This window comes from Crocodylus siamensis, chromosome 1, assembly GCF_052110815.1.
Source record: "Crocodylus siamensis isolate JL-2025a chromosome 1, ASM5211081v1, whole genome shotgun sequence".
Lineage (NCBI taxonomy): Eukaryota > Metazoa > Chordata > Crocodylia > Crocodylidae > Crocodylus > Crocodylus siamensis.
The window spans coordinates 117,430,721-117,448,858 of record NC_143395.1 but is presented as its reverse complement, the minus strand read 5'-3'; the positions used below and the strand labels follow the sequence as shown (position 1 = coordinate 117,448,858).

General features: G+C 43.3%; 1 protein-coding gene across 1 annotated transcript in view; it reads left to right on the top strand.

Annotated features, from left to right (window-relative positions):
• PPIL4 (peptidylprolyl isomerase like 4) overlaps positions 1–14,258 on the top strand; it is a 32,952-nt gene extending 18,694 nt beyond the window's left edge. Inside the window, exon 13 of the mRNA XM_090041204.1 lies at positions 12,057–14,258. Within this exon, the coding sequence (XP_089897330.1) occupies positions 12,057–12,293 (237 nt within the window). The 3' untranslated portion in view covers positions 12,294–14,258. The remainder of the gene's footprint in view (positions 1–12,056) is intronic.
• The last annotated feature ends 3,880 nt before the right edge of the window (positions 14,259–18,138 follow it).

Here is an 18,138-nt window from a genome sequence, read left to right as displayed (position 1 = left end):
GGCAAAAAAAGATTGAAAACTGAAAGTTGGCATTTTCCAAGAGATGCCTTAAGTCTAACAAGGGATGCTTTGAGTTTAAAAAAAGGTTGAGAACCACTGAAATAGTGACTTGAAGGACAGTAAACTTGTGAAACAAAGAGAAGCTACCAGGAGTAGCTGCTAACATACTAAAGTTGAAACAGAAAAACCTACCCTATTTCTTGAATCCAAAACAAGCTTTTCCCCCCAGTTAACAGGGGTGGGGAATGAGGGGGGAAGCCTTGTCTTAAATTTGAGTATCTGTATGGGGAAGGTGGGCTGAAGCCAGAGCTGCAGCAGCCACCTACCCACCAGGGTGGGAGGGAGTGCCAGGGAGATCACTTAGTTTGGGTGGTGCAGGAGAGACCTTATGGTGGTGAGGGAGTGCACAGAAGACACCTGCAATGCGCAGCATGGGAGACTGCACAGCTTGCCCCCCTTTCAACCTTCCCCATCTTTTGACTGTGGTTCTGGCCTGGGCTATGGGCCCAACATGACAGGGCCCAGATCTACCATTGCTGCTTCTGCGTGGCAGGGCTGCTGCCATGGCTGGCTGCCTTGGAGCTAGAGCCACCACAGAAGCAATCAGGGTGAGGGGCAGATGGCAGGGGGAGCAGGGAGTGGGGAATGTGGGGCAAGCATGACACAGGGAGTGGGGCAAGGAGTGGTGGGTCAGGCACAGGCTTAGGTGGGGGGCAGGCACTCGAGACGGGTTGGAGGGCAGATGGCATAGGGGAGGACAGAGGCAGAGGGACAACGGATGAGGGGTCTGGTCTCCTGCTCCCCTGCTGCTGCCTTCCTTACCACAGAGGTGGGGGAGCAACAAATTAAGATCAACCTCCAATAATTAGATTCTATACATGGAAAATTATAACAAATCATTTTCTGTGTATAGAATCTAATTATTATAGGATTGCCTTAAATTCAAAGTCATCTTGGATTCAGGTATGTATGGTAATTACCAAATGTAAATGGATAAGACTATTCAGAAGGGAAGAGAACTTTTATTACTTATGGCACCCAGGGAGGTTAACAGAGGGAGCAAGTAATTGTAATGAGCTATAAAACTACTCTTTCTGTTTAGTTCATGATATTTTGTGTCTGGGGGAATATTTCTCTCAAAGTGTGGTCCTCTTCAAGTACAGGCTATAGTTCAAACTTTCTTATAGGTTCCAACATGGAGTTTGTGGTTAGCAGGTGTTTGCTTTCTGTATTGTATTTGGTTTGCACAGGTATTTGGGTGGTTCATTCAGAAATGCACTTTATTTCTTTTCTGCAGTGTCTTTGCTGCAGAAAGGTTGGTGAAAGAAGGCTTGTGACTATTTTCATCAGAGCAAATATGATCTCTGAGGACCTGGCTATAAGTTACAGCTCTCTTGGTGTGTTTGGGATGATTATTAGTTTTTTGGAGATAAATGTGGTGGTCCGTAGGTGGTTTGCACATAATACTTTGCAGCAGAGGTCATCAGCCAGGGGTATGTGAACCCTTGGGGTACTTGGGAAGGCCCCAGGGGGTACACGGCAGCAGCGCAGAGAAGCAAAGGTACTTGGGGAGTGTACTGCTTGCTGCTGCCTGCCTCCACATGGCGTGGCAGCACCCCCCTGTCCCCCAGTCGACTGGCCACAACCAGTTGCTGGGGGCCCTCCCCCACCTTGTCAGCCGACTGCTGGGGGGCCCCCCTCCCCTTGCTTGTATCCACCAGAAAGGGTACAGTCCTTAAAAAAGGTTGAAAACCCCTGCTTTGTAGAATGCCATTCTGAGTGTAGATTGTGGCATCTGGAAAGTTGATGTTAGTGTAAAAGTATTCCAGAGAATCTAGTAGAAGGGCAGTGGTGGTTGGAGCTGTGGTAGAAATCAGTGCTAATGTCATCTGTGTATAACAGGTATAATAAAGGTTTGATAGGGCAGTTTTCTCAAATGCCCTCTCCATGAGCCGCCTTTAAGAGTTTGGCATATTGGGGTCCAAGTTTTGTCCCTGTACCTCCTCTACCCAAGATTTGGCGGAAATGTCTGGTGAAAGTGAAATTGTTATGGATGAAGGTGAATGGATGAATTTGTGCAGTATCTTGTGGTTGTAAATCCAAGCGTAGTCCATGTATGTGTGGGTATTTCAGGCGGGAAGTAAAGCCTTCATGGTACAGGATGTTACTGTACAGGTTGTTGACATCCATGGTCTCAAGTCCGGCCTCCTTGGAGAGGTGCTTAGTGTTTGGGATCTTGTTGAAGTCTGTTATGGCTTGTGGGAAACTTGCTTTTTGAGTGAAGTAGTTTCAGGATGGTTCCTGTGAATCCTGGTAGTTCTTCAGTGAAGGTACGACAGTTTGAAATGGTGGGTCGGCTAGAGTTTTCTTATTTATTTATTTTAAGGAGTATGTAAAATAGGGGCAGGGTTAAACGTGGGAGCAGTAGTGGAGACCGAGCATAGGCATCTTTCCTAGCATGTCACAAGAGCTCATGGTGGAGGAAAAAACCCTGAATCAGTGTATACTATAGCTTTCACTATTTATGACTGCACCTGAAGTAGACTGATGTTTATTAATTTTCCCAGCCTCCCTTATTAAAGGGAAAATCATTTTATGTTCTGTTCAGGCTAAATTTTAGCAGTGTGAACAATTTACTTCATTGAGAGAGAGTCTTCCAGGATTAGAGTACATATTAATATCAGATTTAGAATAACTGAGCTGTATGTAATGTGTAATTTATATTGGCCATAAATAAGAGAGAAGAAGCAGTTGTAATTGCATTGTATTTTCAGCTCGTGCCTATAGCATATTGGCTAAGCCATTTAGACCTAGTAGTTTGAGATGGACCTATTATATTGGTCACAAAGTACTATTTTCAGGCCATTTTCTCTTGTGAGGTAAAGAAATGATGACATCCATCCTGCATTTTAGAGGTAGTGAGGCACAGGGGAGACAGTGCTCAAGCAGGTGACCTTGATGGGCATAGATAAAGGGCTGGAGGTACATTGAACCTGGCTTTAACATGCAAGCGTGGCATTTCACACTGAATAACACACTGTAAGTTATGCTTAGTGTAAAGCATTAAGGCACACTCTAAACTTTAGAGCGTTTCTTAATGATACACACTAAGCATAAGAGTTCAAATAACCCTACTCTTCTATCATGTTTCTTATTTTGTTATTTTTTTCATAACAAGATTGGAATGGATCCCTAAGAATGTAAGGGTTTGTCCTTACTCTGTTTCTCCATAAGCAGGAACATTGCAACTAGAATGTATTATGCTTCATTATATAAGTATATTAAAATTTACATTGAAGGAATTTTCATGCAAAGTCAAGTACTCAGATATTGGGAATACCATTGCTGAGGTTGACCATGCAGTCTTAGTTTGGCTTTTGGTATGTCCTTTGTCTGTTTATTTGATTACTTACTATTTTTTCTGTAGGGACCCTGCCTTATTTAGTGATCATACAGTTAATTCATTTTTTCCCCTCCTCTGATATGTTCTGTCTGGCCTACTTCTCAGTAATTCTGCGATTCACAATACACCTGTGAAATGAGGTGATGTTAACCACCTTGTTACAGCTGTAAAACTAAGGCACAGAAATAAGGAACAAAATTGTCAAAATTGTTCTTTAATTGTCCCTCCTGAGACATAGAGCCTGTTTTATTTTGCAGTGCACTTAGCATTTTTCATGCTTTATGTATTCAAAGAGTAACTTGACTTCAGTCGCGGTTATGATCACTCTGCACTTTAAATTTAGCCCCCAGTGTCTTATGTTTGGCACCCAGGAAACGAACATGCAATACCCAACTGCGGGAAGCTTTTGATTTAAGAGACTTGCCTGGTATCCCATAGTAGTTGATGGCTGAAGAAGGGACAAAAACACAGGGTGACAATCAATTGCCTTGACGAAGATACTGTCTCTTCTTTTTCTTGCAATACCTTCTGGCATTCAGTACACATCTTCCAGCTTTTGTAGCTTGTGAGAAAAGAGTCATGCAGACAACTGCCTCGTTCCCTGCACAACTCTTTGTTCATCTTCAGAGTCCAGTGCATCCTGTGCACTGAATCATAGGAACATGGGGCTAGAAAAAGAAGCTTCCTGGGCTATCAGGTCTAGTCCCCTGCATTTATAGGTACTTGTTAACTGAAGGAACCCCCGAAATTGCCACTTTGGACCCGTGCCTGCAATGGCAAAAAACAAAATCCAAACAACAAAAACATCAATATCGGGCAAAGAAAGTTTGTACCATGAGGTGCCGAAGTGGAGGCTCCCGTCACATGGAACAGAATGCTGCTGGGAGCCATGGTGAACCCTTCCCTGGTCCTGCAACTGTTGCAGTTGTATGATGAGCAAAGATTTGAAGCCCTGAATTGCGCAGCAGTTGCAGGGCAAAGGAGGGCTTAACCTGGGTCTTGGCAGTAACACACAGTGCATTCTCTCAAGGCTACTCTGAGCTCCCTCCCTCTGGTCCAGTGCCACTTTTACTGAGCACCCAGGACTTGTGTGCTAAGTTCTGGCCTACCTTTAACGCCAGCTTTGGTCATTAGCTGGTTAGACCCTTTAGATCCACATCACACTTCAGCTAATGTAATATCTGGTAGGATGTTATTTTTACATGAACTAATAGGAAGATGTGAGAGAGTTTGTCAAGGGTTCCCAATAACTGAAAGTAAGTGCTTCGTTTCCAGGTTCTCAGAAGAGTTTTTCAGTGCTTGATAATGGTCCAGCCATCCACTTCTATCTTAGCTTGTGCCTCCAAACCCCCTCAGCTGATGTCCAGCCTCTTACCACTTTTTATTTTTCAGTCCTCTGTATTTCCATTATGACTGTCTATTTTCTCCGTGCTGTCCAGGTGCCCATAGGAATGTGTACCTTCTTTGTTCTATGGCAAAGCACACAATGCCCCACCTTACCCAGGTGCTAGAAGGAGCCATTCCAGGGGAAGCCCTGCATACTCTGTTGCCCTGGACTGCAGTATTCTCTATCACAATGTTGAGGATAGCACACACATGCTCATACACTCACACGTATACCCTGTTTGACGCCTAGGAGGTGTGAGAGGATGGAGCATACCTATTGTAAATGGCATCCTCACAGTTTAGCCGACAAGCAAGTCACCACTGAGCATATATGAACTGTGTTTTTCAGAGGCTCACAATTCACCTGAGTTTGGGGAAACTTTCTTGCAAACAGAGAGAAGTACACTGCTGAGACAAGATACCCCTGTTCAGATGTTAAGTCCCTACTGTGAAGGTGTTAGAAGGCATTGACAGCCAGTTGTAAAGGCTTTTTAAATGTGAACCAAAAAATGCACTCATCTTGGAAACATCTGCAGGATTTTAGCTGAAAACTTAAAAAAAGCAAGCTGAGGCAAACATCTGGTTTAGAAATTTCTAAACTGATCAGTTAGCTTGGCAACATTTTTATTAGGAACTGAAAACAGGGTTTTATAATGGGAAGTATTGGGCAACTTTAACTGTGGTTAATGCTACAGGCTTCACTTATAACAACGGTGATTAAAGAGGAGGAGGGGGGTTTATGATCTCAGTAGTTTCCGTGATGCTGAGTTGTTTTTCTGCTAAGTGACACTTTTTTTTTTTTCATCTTCAGTGTGTTTTGACTCATCCTTTTTTTTTATAGTCCACCACTTGTTTCCTGAATCTTCAGGTTGTGTATTCATGTTTAAGAATAAGTTTTTACTCTTACCCCGTGTTTCTTGATTCCAGAGGTTTGAGCTAGTTGGGTGTTGTGGGGTTTTCTTTAGTAGGTAACAGGATGTGGGTTGGGAGCAGATGGGTGCAGCGGTTTTAAGGGCAGTGAACAGGAGCTTTCAATACTTCACACACTTCTATTTGAGAACAGTATATTTATTTATGGCTTTGTTTCCTTTCCAGTGTTTTTACTTTTGCTGTCAGTGTATGCTTCTTTGGATTTTCCTATTATAATGACTGAGTCTGTGGGAGGAATAGCAGTTTTTTTGTCCAAAGGATTTTTATTAATCATACACCCTTACTAACTTTCAGTTTTGCTGTAACTTTTAGTTGTTGATTTTAGCAAAGCTGTAGTTGGTGTCACAGCATCTCCCTAGGGGTTTGTTTGCTTGAGACCACCATGGTCTTGTCTGATTGCTGACGGTAGTCCCAGAAGCCAGAAGCATGGCTTCTAGAGCAGGGAGATCCCTGGATCCTTCTGACTGAAGATCCTGGCCTTGCAGTTTCTTGCCCTGCCTGGTTCTCCATGGCCCTGATTCAGAAAGCTAGCATCCAGTCTGCTCCTGAGAGAGACACTTAACCTCCTGTTGGGCCGACCCAGTACAACCCACAGTTCCAAGCAGCACAATATATGGTGTCTTGAGTAAAGGCATTTCTTGGGGCAGAGGGCACCCAGAAGGTCTCTGTCCCCTCCAAAGAGATTGAGCAGTCTCTCCACTCCCAGTCCAGCCCACACAACCCAGAGCACCCCAGATGTTCAGCTATTCCCTTTCCAGGCTCTCCAGCTCCCCAAAACTTTTCCAGTTGCCTCAACTTTCAGACTGTTCTGGTCAGGAGCTTACAGTTGCTTCCCCAGCCTGCTGTCACATTGACATATTTATCTCCTCCTGGGTGTGGGGCATCTCACCTTTTGTAGGTATGTCAACAAAGCTATTCAAAATTATTTTGATGCTAAAGGTTCATTTTGTCTTGTCCTGCACATAGCTGGATGTGGAACTTGACCCTTAGTTGTTTATATACAGGTTAATGAGAGAAACTCAGTCACAAAATACTATAACAACATGAATACAGTCAACCCAGAAATAGCACAATAGAACCTATAGTCACGGGTTTTTTAAGGATTTTTGGCCACACTGTTTAGTGTGAGTCTGCTGACCTTGCTGTGTGTCAGATGTTGTTCTCTTCTGGCTTTAAGCTTTTAATATGTCGACAACCAGGTTTGATCTAAAGTTTCTTACTTGAAAAGACAGCTGCTAGTATGAATTCCTATTTGATCTTTGTAGTAGAAGAATGGGTTTGTTTATGTGTAGCATACGTGCAATTTCTTTGTGGTGGTAACCCTGCGTTCCCATTTGGAAATTCGGCTCCTTCAATTGCTACCCCACTCTTTGCTAAGAAAGCACCCCCCCCCACAGCAAGACTGCATCTCGCGTCCCAAACCTGAGCTTGCAGACAACTGCCATGAAAAAGCAAAGCCAGAAAAATTCCTTCCCTATCCCCACCCATTGCATTTGCACGGGGAATTTCTTTATCCGTGGCCTCTAACTTTGCAGTGAACTAAGAAACAGGATGTCCTCACTTAACCAATGACAGGTGTAAGATTCAGTATTGGAAAATCAGGAATTGGCAACCAAGGGATTTAGCTTGTTTTCAAAGTATGATCTTCCCCTTTCCCTTTTCAGTTTAAAAAAAAAAAAAATGTTTATAGTTCTTGTTTGTCATAAGACGCTTGATTTTTAAGTAGCTCTCTATGTGCAGAGGAGCAGTTAAAGGGGGGGGAAAAACAATAAAAATTAAGCCTTTTGTTAAGTATTAAAATGGTTCTCATACACATTCATAATATGTAACATATGATCTTTTCTATCCATAGCTGAAACTCTTCTCCAGACTGGTCATTTTGTATATTGATATATAGCAGCGGTATTTTCTTTGGTCTTAACAAATGCAAACTTGCCCTTCCCATGTATTTCCTGGAAGATAGATTTGAATTGAATAATGGATTCCTCAACTGTCCAGATCAAAAGGGGCCACTTCACATACTGTCTTTAATTTTTTTAACTGGCTTGACATTTGATTTCCCCACAGTAATCGTACAGTAATTCCATAGCATACAATAATAATACTTTTTCCCAGAGCTGCATTTAACTATCTAAACCACAAAAACGTTCTTTCTCTTTCTGAAATCCCCTGGCTCAGTCAATATACACCTTCCCACTTCTGCAGCAAATGAGACAGAGGTCGTTCAAACAGAAGTCTCCTTTACTTACAGCCCCCTGAGACATCCTGAGAGCAGATCCACTTCGTGCAGTGACTAAGATGGGCTATTATAGAAATAATAGAATACAATTGTGTAATTGAAGAAAGTATCATAATGTATATGGGCATGGTGTTTGTCAGTAGGGCTGAAATCTTTAGAATCTGCAGGACAGACCCCTGCTACTTGCGGTAACCAAGTAATTGGTAGCAGCAGTAGGTAGTCCCTAAAACGGAAATGAGGCACATGCTGGTGGTGGAATTTGAAGCTGTTTGAGAGCAGAGGATTGTTTAGACTCAAGATTCCTGATTGAATTCCAGGTCCTGGAGAGCAAAGTGTTCTAGATTTTTGTGCCCACCGCCCTTGTCCCAGCACTAACTTTACTATCTTACTCCTTGGCAGTGTGAATTGATTAATTTGTAGCTAAATGTGTGTTTGGGGGAGGGCAGGAGGAAAGGATGAACTTAATTTGTATCAGCTGTTCTGCAAACATTTTATGTAGCTGTTGCTATCCCATAGGAAACAAATTAAATTTGGGCATCTTAGCCCTGAATGAATAGGGTAAGTTAGTAAATTTTAGCTTCTATTTAATGGAGAATATAAAGCAACTGATGTGTAAGGTAAGTCACTTCCCACCTTTAACTTGGTATAATTGTTGTTTATCGTACCCCCAGGCTCTGCACAGCCTGTCCTAAACCTTGTCCCCTACCTGTCCAAAGCTCCTCCTTCAGCTTGTCATCTCTGTCTCCCTGGCTTCTTATCCCAGTTTGTTTTATATCCTGGCCTGAGGGAAACTTCAAACAGCATAAGCTTTGGATAGTTGGCTCTTGATACCTCCAGTCTCACAGCCTCTGGAAGTCCCTTCCAGCCCTACTTCTCTCTGATTTCTATGATAAGGATTAGCTCCAAGTGTCTCCCCAAACTGGGCTACTCATGGCATTGCTCCTTCAAGAACAGTTCAGTGCATCCCTTAGATTCACTCCCATTTTCCCTATTTGTAGATGGGACAATCTACATGATGTGCAGGGTACACATTGCATTTGTGATCAGACAAGTGCAGAGAGAAATGGTAACAAAGCCATTGTGCTCCTGTGAAGTGGTCCCATTGTAGATTTGTCAGCAGTCCTTTAATATGAGGACATCAATCTTTTGGTAACTAGAGAAGTCAGTGGTAAGTCCATAGATGATTGAAGAGGCTGGTCAGAGATCCATACGTTCAACTGCAGACCTGGCAAGTAGTTCTGGGAGAAAGGAGCAGATCTTGGTGATGTCAGGTCACAGCTCTTTCCCTGTGTCTCTCTTGCCTATCCATCTGCATAATGGGGCAAGTTTGCTCAAAGTGATTGATGCCTTGTCATGTGTTATGGTACCACTATGGACAATTCAGTGCTTGAGTCTCCCACCTATTGATGTTTAATATTGCCTTTCTTCAGATTAGCCTTCAAGGTGTTCTCAAATCTCTTTTGCCCGCCTCTAAAGTGGTGACCATCAGTGAGTTGGGAGTATAGGATCTACCCATTTGTTAGGCATCCTTATCTCCTGTCCAGTGGAGTTGGTACCATATAAACATGGCTTAATGCTGGTGCTGCATGCTTTAGCGAAAATGCTAGTGTTCGTTTTTCTGCCCTGCCAGTTGGTGGAGGATTTTCCAAAGACCTTGCCAATGGTAACGTTCAGCTTTCAGGTGTTTTCAATATGTCATCCAAGTTTCACATATCCATACAGCAGTATTGGGATGACAGCATCCTGGTAGACGAGAAGTTTGATTTAGGTCCTGATGTCATGATCATTGAAGGCATGATTTTGGAGACATCCAATGACATCTCTATCCCTCTCCTTTTGGAACTGGAGTTGAGCAAGATAGAGAGCACCAGTGCTCTCTTCCATCTATTTACCCAAATCCAAGATGACTTCAACCTGAAGATGACCTCCCTAGTAATTAGATTCTATAAATTTTAATATTATAAAAGCCTTTCTCTGTCTGTCTGTCCATAACGCTTTAGTCATGCTTTGATTGGCTGACTGAAACAGCAAACCGGAGTGCAAATAAGTGTTCAGACAGGGGATGGCAGCATGGTGAAGCACCGCCACGATGGTGGGGGCCCAGACGTGAGGGGGGCTGTGAGGCCAGCCTGCCCTACTCCCTGCAGGTGGTGACAATGGAGCTGGGGGTGGGGAGGGCAAGGCCACCTGAGCTGGCCTTGCCACCCCACCTTGCTCCTTAGAGGTGGTGGTGGCGGTGGTGCTGGGGGAGGGGCAAGGCCACTGGCACGTGCCTTGGCCTGCCCCTCTCCCTTCCATTGTCACCGCCTGCAGGGCCAATGTGGGCTGACACGGGGGCGGTGGGGGGAGAAGTGGTCACACCGAGGCGGCAGCAGTGACAGGGAGGGGAGGGGAAGAGGAGCGAGCCTGAGGTGGGGGAGAAGCTGTCCCACTGGTGGTGGGTGGAAAGCAGCAGGCCTGGCATGGCCTGATGCAGCAGGGGGAGGGAAGGAGCGGGCTGCCTCCCCCACTCGACCCAGGCCCACTCTTCCCCCCCCCCACTCTCACATTGGCCCTGAGCCCTCTCCTCCCATCCCCCCACTGCTGTGGTGGGAAGGTAGGGATGGGCCTGGACCCCAAGCAGCAGGAGGAAAGTGGGTAGCGGGCCCAGATTGCGGTGGGGGGCATGGGCCTCCATTACTGTCCACTTCCCCCCCGTTCCCCCATCATTCTTAATGGGCAGTTGCCTAGTTTGTTGTAATTTTTCATGTATAGAATCTAATTAGTGGGAGATTATCTTAGATTTGTTCCCCCACAGCTCTAGTGGGGAAAGCAGTGGCAGGGAGAGAGGAGCTTCCCCTTGCCCTGTCTGTCTGTTTTGCTTGTCCATGACGACATTGCTCCCCACTGCCTGCCCTTCCCCTACCCCCATGCCACGTGCCCCTTGCTGCCCTTTCTGCCTGACCCATGCTGGTGGCAAAAGTCAGAGTTTAAGGGGCAGGACTTCCAGTCCCAAGATGGCAAAAGGGGGTGGGGCACCTACTAAGAGGCAGGGCTACTCCATGTGGTCCTTGACAGCTTGCCGAAACTCTAAGCGACCCTCCACCTGAAATAATTGCCCTCCCCCCACTGTTTTAAGACCTTTGTTCAGGGAGAGGGAAGGGAGATGCAGAAAAGATGGGCAAGTCTCTTGAATAAGAGCAGATTTGCTTCAGGAGAAGATTAAGAATTGTATAAGTCACTTTTTGTAAGTCATGGTTCATTATCATAAACCATAAAAATCTAAAAAACACTTATAGAAGCCCTTTTGTCTGGATGCCACTGTTGTAGACCTTTTAACCATTAAAAATGCTAAGTTATCTTAATTTGTCAGACATTCCAGTGCTGACTCAGCTTTGGTTTTCTGACCTGCATACTTAGAAAATGACTAAGTATCCTTGTGTTTTGATCATGTAGATGATTGCCATAAATGATGCACTTTCCAGCTCTAATGCCAGGTGATGTTTTGTTCACAGATTTTGAATAGCAAGTTTTCTTTGAAAATTTATGCTCTTTAAAATTGCATTTGACTCCTATTTCAGACTTCTTCTGGGTTTCCCTGGTTCATGTTTACGCGGAACTTTGCACTCTTGCAGTGCTTTGCTGTTAGGAAGTAGAGATGGGCCTGAATGGAAAACTTGGCTACAGGTCCTCCCTCACCCCTTGCTAGGTGAAGTCATATTTTGAACCCATTTCTGAAATTTTGAAGATGGTCCCAACCTTGAGGACAAGCCTGACAAACCTCCTTAGCTGAGACCTCTAAACATTACCAGTTTGTCACTTGCTTTTTTGCTATAAAACTTTAAGAACCACAGCAGGCAACCACATAGAGGCCAGTCTTTCAGCTGACATGGGCCAAAGGTTGAAGCCTTACGTGACACTTCTTGGTATTGCTACAGTTTATAGCTCCAGTCTACTGTGTGTCATTCAGTGCTTCACATAATGGATTTGAGTTGCTTAGAGGTAGTCCAGTGTTCTGAAAGCCAAAGATAGGTGCTTACCTACTTTTTTGTTTTCTTCATACCTTTCATATTTTTTCCTCTTCATCTGTAATTGCATGCTGCCAAATTTCCTTAACAGGATTCTGATCGAAAATATGAAGGAGAATGCTGTAAAGAGAAGAGAAAGAGTGAAAAGAAAGACCGACATCATAGCCGTAGTCGCAGCCGATCTCGAGACAGAGATAGACATTATAGCTCCAGCAAATCTAAAGATAAATACCAGGAAGACACTCAGGAACGAGAACGGAGCAAAAAGAGAGATGGAAGCAGAAGTCCTAAAAAATCAAGAGAGAAAGAGAGGTCCAAATACAGATGATGGAGGATGACAATGATCAAATGAATGGAACTGAAATACCTTTCTCTTTTCTTTATCATCTCTTTGAACAACTCTGCTGACACTGGAACAGAGCTGTCAAATTCTGTCTGCTGTCATTTTGGTTTGATACCTCCAAGAGCACCAGTGAGCAACTTTCTATAGAAAGAATACTGCTTGAATTCTGTCAGATTGTCTCAATAAATCATGTTTCATTTTATTTGTATTTCTGCTAAATTCACTGATGCACTCAAGGAAGGCTCTTGAGTTCTCACAAATCCTCTCATGCCCAGGTCTTACTGTGATACGGATGGTATAAATCCCTAGATAGCTAGCTTCCATCCCTCTTCCCCCTTGCAAAATAAATAGATATTATTTGCAGATGAATTCTCAAGGCTTCTTACCTCTCTCTGAAATCCAGGTCTTCAAAATAGACTTTTGATCAGAGTGCCAAAGCAGCTGAGCTGTGCCCAGTGGTGCCTGTGTGAGGCGAAAGCACTGTGTGAATCTAGGTGCAATAGTTTCTCATCTGTAGGTCATTTTGCTGGTAGCTCAGCTATATAGCACTATGTGAAGATGCTTGTCCAGTTTATTGTAACTTTTATTACAGTAGTGCCTACCGTCAAAGAACACAATACCATTAAATGATGCATTGGGCAACAAGGCAGCTTCTGATTCACAAAGGCCTCAGTCTGTGTCAGACAGGATATAGTAGATGGACAAAACAAAGTGACAAGATCAAAGAGGGCTGAAAGAATGAGATAATAGAAATGAATAGAGTTATCAAATTCATAGGTTCCCACTTAATTGCCAAATGTCACATAGGACATTCATAATAGAAGTAAGTGAAATCATTTCCCTATTGACAGAAGCATGTGTAACTATTATTATTTGGGTATAATTTTTAAAAGGAATTTAAGAGACTAGGTCCTGTTGAAATTCAGTGGGTTATTAAATGCCAAAGTCATTTTTGAAAATGAGAGAATAAATTTAAAAAATGATTATGTGCATGCATGTTAAAATCAAAGGGGAGTTGAGAAGAGAGATTTGCACTGATGTAGAGAGGGGGCCTACAAAAGACGCTACTGCGCAGTGGTTTGTATAAATACTAAATAAATGCGCAGTAACTGGAGTTACTGCACAGTAGCTCTGGCAAACGGGTCTCAGTGCCACAAAACGGTACTGCGCAGTATCATGCTATGGTGTGGTCAGCGTCCTCTGTAGACATGCCACTGAGAATGGGAAAAGTATAGTATGATAAACTTCTGTCTGGAATGGTTTAGACAAGAATATAGTGGCATGGAGCAGGGTCTTGGATTAAATGATGTCCTGATGTTCTTTCCAACCCTGTGTTCTATGATTTACTATTGTTGCTATTCAGTTTTATATTTCCTACCTCTTTTATGTGTGTGATAGCTTGAGGGTTGCCTTACGAATTCCATTTTTGTTTTGTGAATATCATCTTTGACTGCAAACCTGAGTGTGCTACTGGGAATTCATTTTGTAAATTTGTTTATAGATTTTACTGAGTTTTATAGTTCATATAGGAGGAACCTGACCCCTCATACAGAGGCTGCAGTGGGAAGCTGTGACTGAGTAATCAAGGAGCATGAATATTGGAAGAGTCTTCCTTGGAGGAGCAATGGGTGTTCTGCTGGTGAGGCCTGTGGATTTGAATAAGCTCCATCCAGAGGCCCATGTGAAGTTGGGGATTGGAAAATCCCTCGCAGGAGGGCAGGGGCTAGATAGTGTGTTTTAAAGGGTGTAAACGAAGCTATCTATTGCCCCATGCGGGCAATAGATCTGGGTCTGCAGGGTCTTCAGAGCAGATGAGTTGCCTGGCCCTAAAGTACTTATACAAAACTACAACATGCATGATGGTGAGGACACAAAGCTGGGTCTGTGTTCAGGAACTTGTGTTTTGTAACTCCTGTGCTTTATTAAAAATAAATGTATATTATCAAATAATTTCTTTGCTGAGCCTACATTCCTTGCCTTAACTGTCACATTGAATCTACAGGTCTCTTGGGAACAGTTTAAGCAACCTGAGCCTTAGAAGACCTGAGCAACAGGTTCCAGGACTGTGGGAGTCCTGTTGTCCAAGCGTGTCAGACAGGGGCCTACATTTGAGAATGTATTTGAGTGACCTAGAGCTGAAAATAGAGACAGGGCACTAACCATACCCAGTAAGCTCACAAACACCTGAGAGTCAGCAGAAGAATCCAACTGCAACAGGCCCACAACTGGTTCAGGTTGCAGCAGTATTTCTTCTAGTTGTAAGAAACATAAGAGGTAGGGTTTTTGTCTCGCATCTTGTTTTTTTACTGTAAATAAATCTTTGACATCAGAGTACCAGAAATAGCTTCTTTTTGTGTGTCCAAGTAAACATTTAAGAACTGGAGGCATTTTTTTTATTTAATTCTCTGACCTTAATGCTGTTGGAAGAAGTAGAGTGGATGGCCTTGAAAACTGAAGTATTCTTTTTCTCTGTAGAATAAAGAAGTGTCAGTGCAGACTTGCCATGCTGCCTTACTAATGCATTCAATTTGTTGGGTTCAATGTGGAGGTAACAAGGTAACATCGATGACCCTTTATACATATCAAATGAATTATCTTAGGTTCATTTTGGCCTAAATATCTACAAATTAAACTTCATCTTTCCATGGGCAACATGGTAATGCATTCTTGGATGTGTACACCCATTTACTGAGGATCTACATTGGAAGTCAGTGGAGAAATGTACAGACTTAAGTTTTTAATCAAGGCCCAGAATCTGGAGTTGAAGCAACTGATTTCTTTTACACAGGCAACTAAATAGCCATCCAAATGGTTCAAAAATTTAATAGCACCTAAGCCCCATTCCATTTAACATTGTCTAACCTTAAGCTGCTAAAGCGTTTAAATCCTTTTCACAATTTTACCTGGTATCACTTGATCACCCAAACTGTTTAGTAGCATCTGCTTGTCTGTTTAAGCCAACATTTTCAGCCTCGAAGACAGCTAAATAAAAGAGCCTGGTGCTTGGTCCTTTGGAAAATTTAGGATCCTTGTACTTAGACATAGGCCTTGTACAAATATTTATTTCTAGTGGCAGAAAAATTCCAGTGCTAGAAAAGATCTGAGAGGGAGCAGTACAGACATTCAGTTGGCATCTGTCCTTTCTCCGCTACTTGCACCTTTCCCAAACAGGTGATTCCACTCTAGGAAAAGCATGATGTGCTCCAGTTCTCTCATTTTGGGGGGCCTGGAGCAGCACAACAACCCCCACCGCCTGCTTCTCCCACCAGGAACTTTAGTATGAAAGGCAGGTCAGGGGCTCACAGTGCTGCTCCATCCATTTGGGTTCTGATGCCCAGAAGCTGAGCAGACAACCCTGTGACAAAGCCCACACCTGCCCCACACATCTAGGGCTACAGTGTGAGGAACTTTGGGGGCTTTACCCTGCTACTCCAGGGAGAGCCTCCCAGAGCCCGGTTCTGGGCCTGATCTGCTGGCTTTCCCTTGCCACCCCCTGCTGCTCAGGCTAGGCAAGGGGAAGCTGACCTGGTCAGGAACCAGGCTCAGGGAAAGGCTCCCCAAGCCTGTCTCCTGGCTCTAATGGCATTTAAATTGCTACCCCACCATCCAGGTGAGCAGCAGAGGGTGGCAAGAGGAAGCTGGCAGCACTCCTCCACAAGCTTGGAAATCAGTGCCTGACAGTCAAGCAGATGGAATAATGGGGCAAAGCCCCTGCCTGCTTCTTGCACTGAAAACTCCTGCATTAAAAGCAAGCAGAGTGCTAGGCTCTGTCCTTCATGCAGCTCCAAGTGCCTGGCGGCTGAGCAGAGAGTGCTCTGGCAGAGCCCTTACCTGCTTCTCACATCAGGAACTGAGCAAGAAGCAGGCAGGGAGTAGCTCATGTCTGCTTCTCCCCTTCTGGTCTACAGGATGGGTGGAAGCAGCTGCCCCCTTCCTGTGCCGGGAGTGATTTCTACCTGGTTCTTCCCAGGTTATTTTTTCTCCCAGAGCAGCAACTTTTACTTCTGGAGAAAAAGCTTGCACAGTTGCACTATCACAACTGGTTTCTGCAGGAAGAACGCTTTTTGTCCCTGTAGAAGCTGAACATTTATACATAGCCATATAGTGCTTTTAGAAATAATGCTACTATGTAGATAACTCTTATTTGTAAGGTTGCTAAGGAGGGAGTTCACACTGCACACAACTGATATTTTTGCAATGGTTTCATAACTCAGAGAATCCCTAGGCCAAAATCATTTGGAAGCCTTGTATATCCAGCTTTCACAGCAGTTGGAGAAAGCTGACTTCTTGTACTGTGGTTCTTGATGCGAGTGCTCATCTTTCCTTTTCGTCAATCTTACGTTAATGTTCAGCTTAATGTTGACAGCTTGTGCATGTGGTATTAAAATAACTTCCCTGATACTGTTCATAGTGAAATTGAAAACCTCAGAGCAGAACCCTCAGGTGCTTTGCCTTCACTTAGCTGTGGCTCTAATTCAGTGCAGGGGGATTTTTCACAAATTTCAGGGTGCTAACACAGTTCTATGAGTTGAGCCTTGGGGTTGCCTCCTCTTCCTTTTATAGCATTTCCTTCCTGTAAAAAGTTAAATTTTTTCTATTGCTTTGATTTTCACAGGAACTTTAAATAGATCTCTTTTGTCTACAGGCAGCTCTAACTGCATATTTGTCTGCACACAACTAACAGTAACATTTCATGGGCAAACCCCACATTATCTCTAAATACTTGTCTTAATATATGAAAAGTGAGTGCAGGAGGTCAACGTCTCAAAAATTACACCTTCACCTTTTTTGGTGGGCAATGAGAGAAATGATTTTTAGAACCACTTCAAATGTGATTGATACAGAAGGATGGATGACACACGGATGAAAATTAAAAAATCATAATCTGGCACCTTTCCACATACATTCTTTCTATATATTCTAATCTTTTTTTGCTCATGGCTTTTTTTTTGTTCTTCTTAGATATTTTTATATTTTGTCAATCGGCTCAAATATGGCTTTCTTATCATTTCATTCTATTCAGGTTCAGGTCAGTTTTCTCATCACAGTTCTACAGTCTGAAGGATGCATCAGCTGGTGTTTCTCTTCTTTAAGGCAATGAGTGACTGGGGAAAGTTCTAGTTTAGTGTGTGTGTTTCTTCATGCTGCTTTTTGGGCATGGGGGATCTCCCAATTCTAGGTCACTTTTTCTGTAGTAAAATCCATTCTTAAAATTTGCTTCTTCCAAAATTCCATTAAATATAATAATTGTAATAATTCTGATAAATACTTTTAACTATACCACTAAGGTGGGCATGTGTCTGATCTAAGTAAGTATCTTGACTCATCCCATTCTTTCTCTATAACCTATCAATTCATAATGACTGATCTAAAGATGTGTATTATCCTACCAACTGCAGGATAAGGTCTTGAATTAGGGGTTGGCAACCTGTGGCCTTTGGGTTGGATCCAGTTTGTTAAACTGAGATGTTGGTGGCAATGGGGGGACATGGCAGTGGCTGAGTTGCAGGAGCTGCCCTGTTTTAGGACTGAGCTGCATTACTTTGGCCTGCCACTCCTGAAAGTTACCAATCCCTGCCTTAGGTTATAAACTGTCCAAAACGGGGATCCTCTTTTTCTGTTTGTTGCCAAGAGTACATAATGCACTTAGTTATTAGGTAAAAAAAAATCTGAAAAATGTTAAATTACAGTAAGATTTGTAACTCTGATACTTATTGTATATAATATTTTATCTCAAGCCTGTGCTCTAATTAACTTTGAAATTGTTTTGTTAGTGATGAACACATTATGGCCTTATAAAAACAATGTAAGAGATTGTACCTGTTAGAAA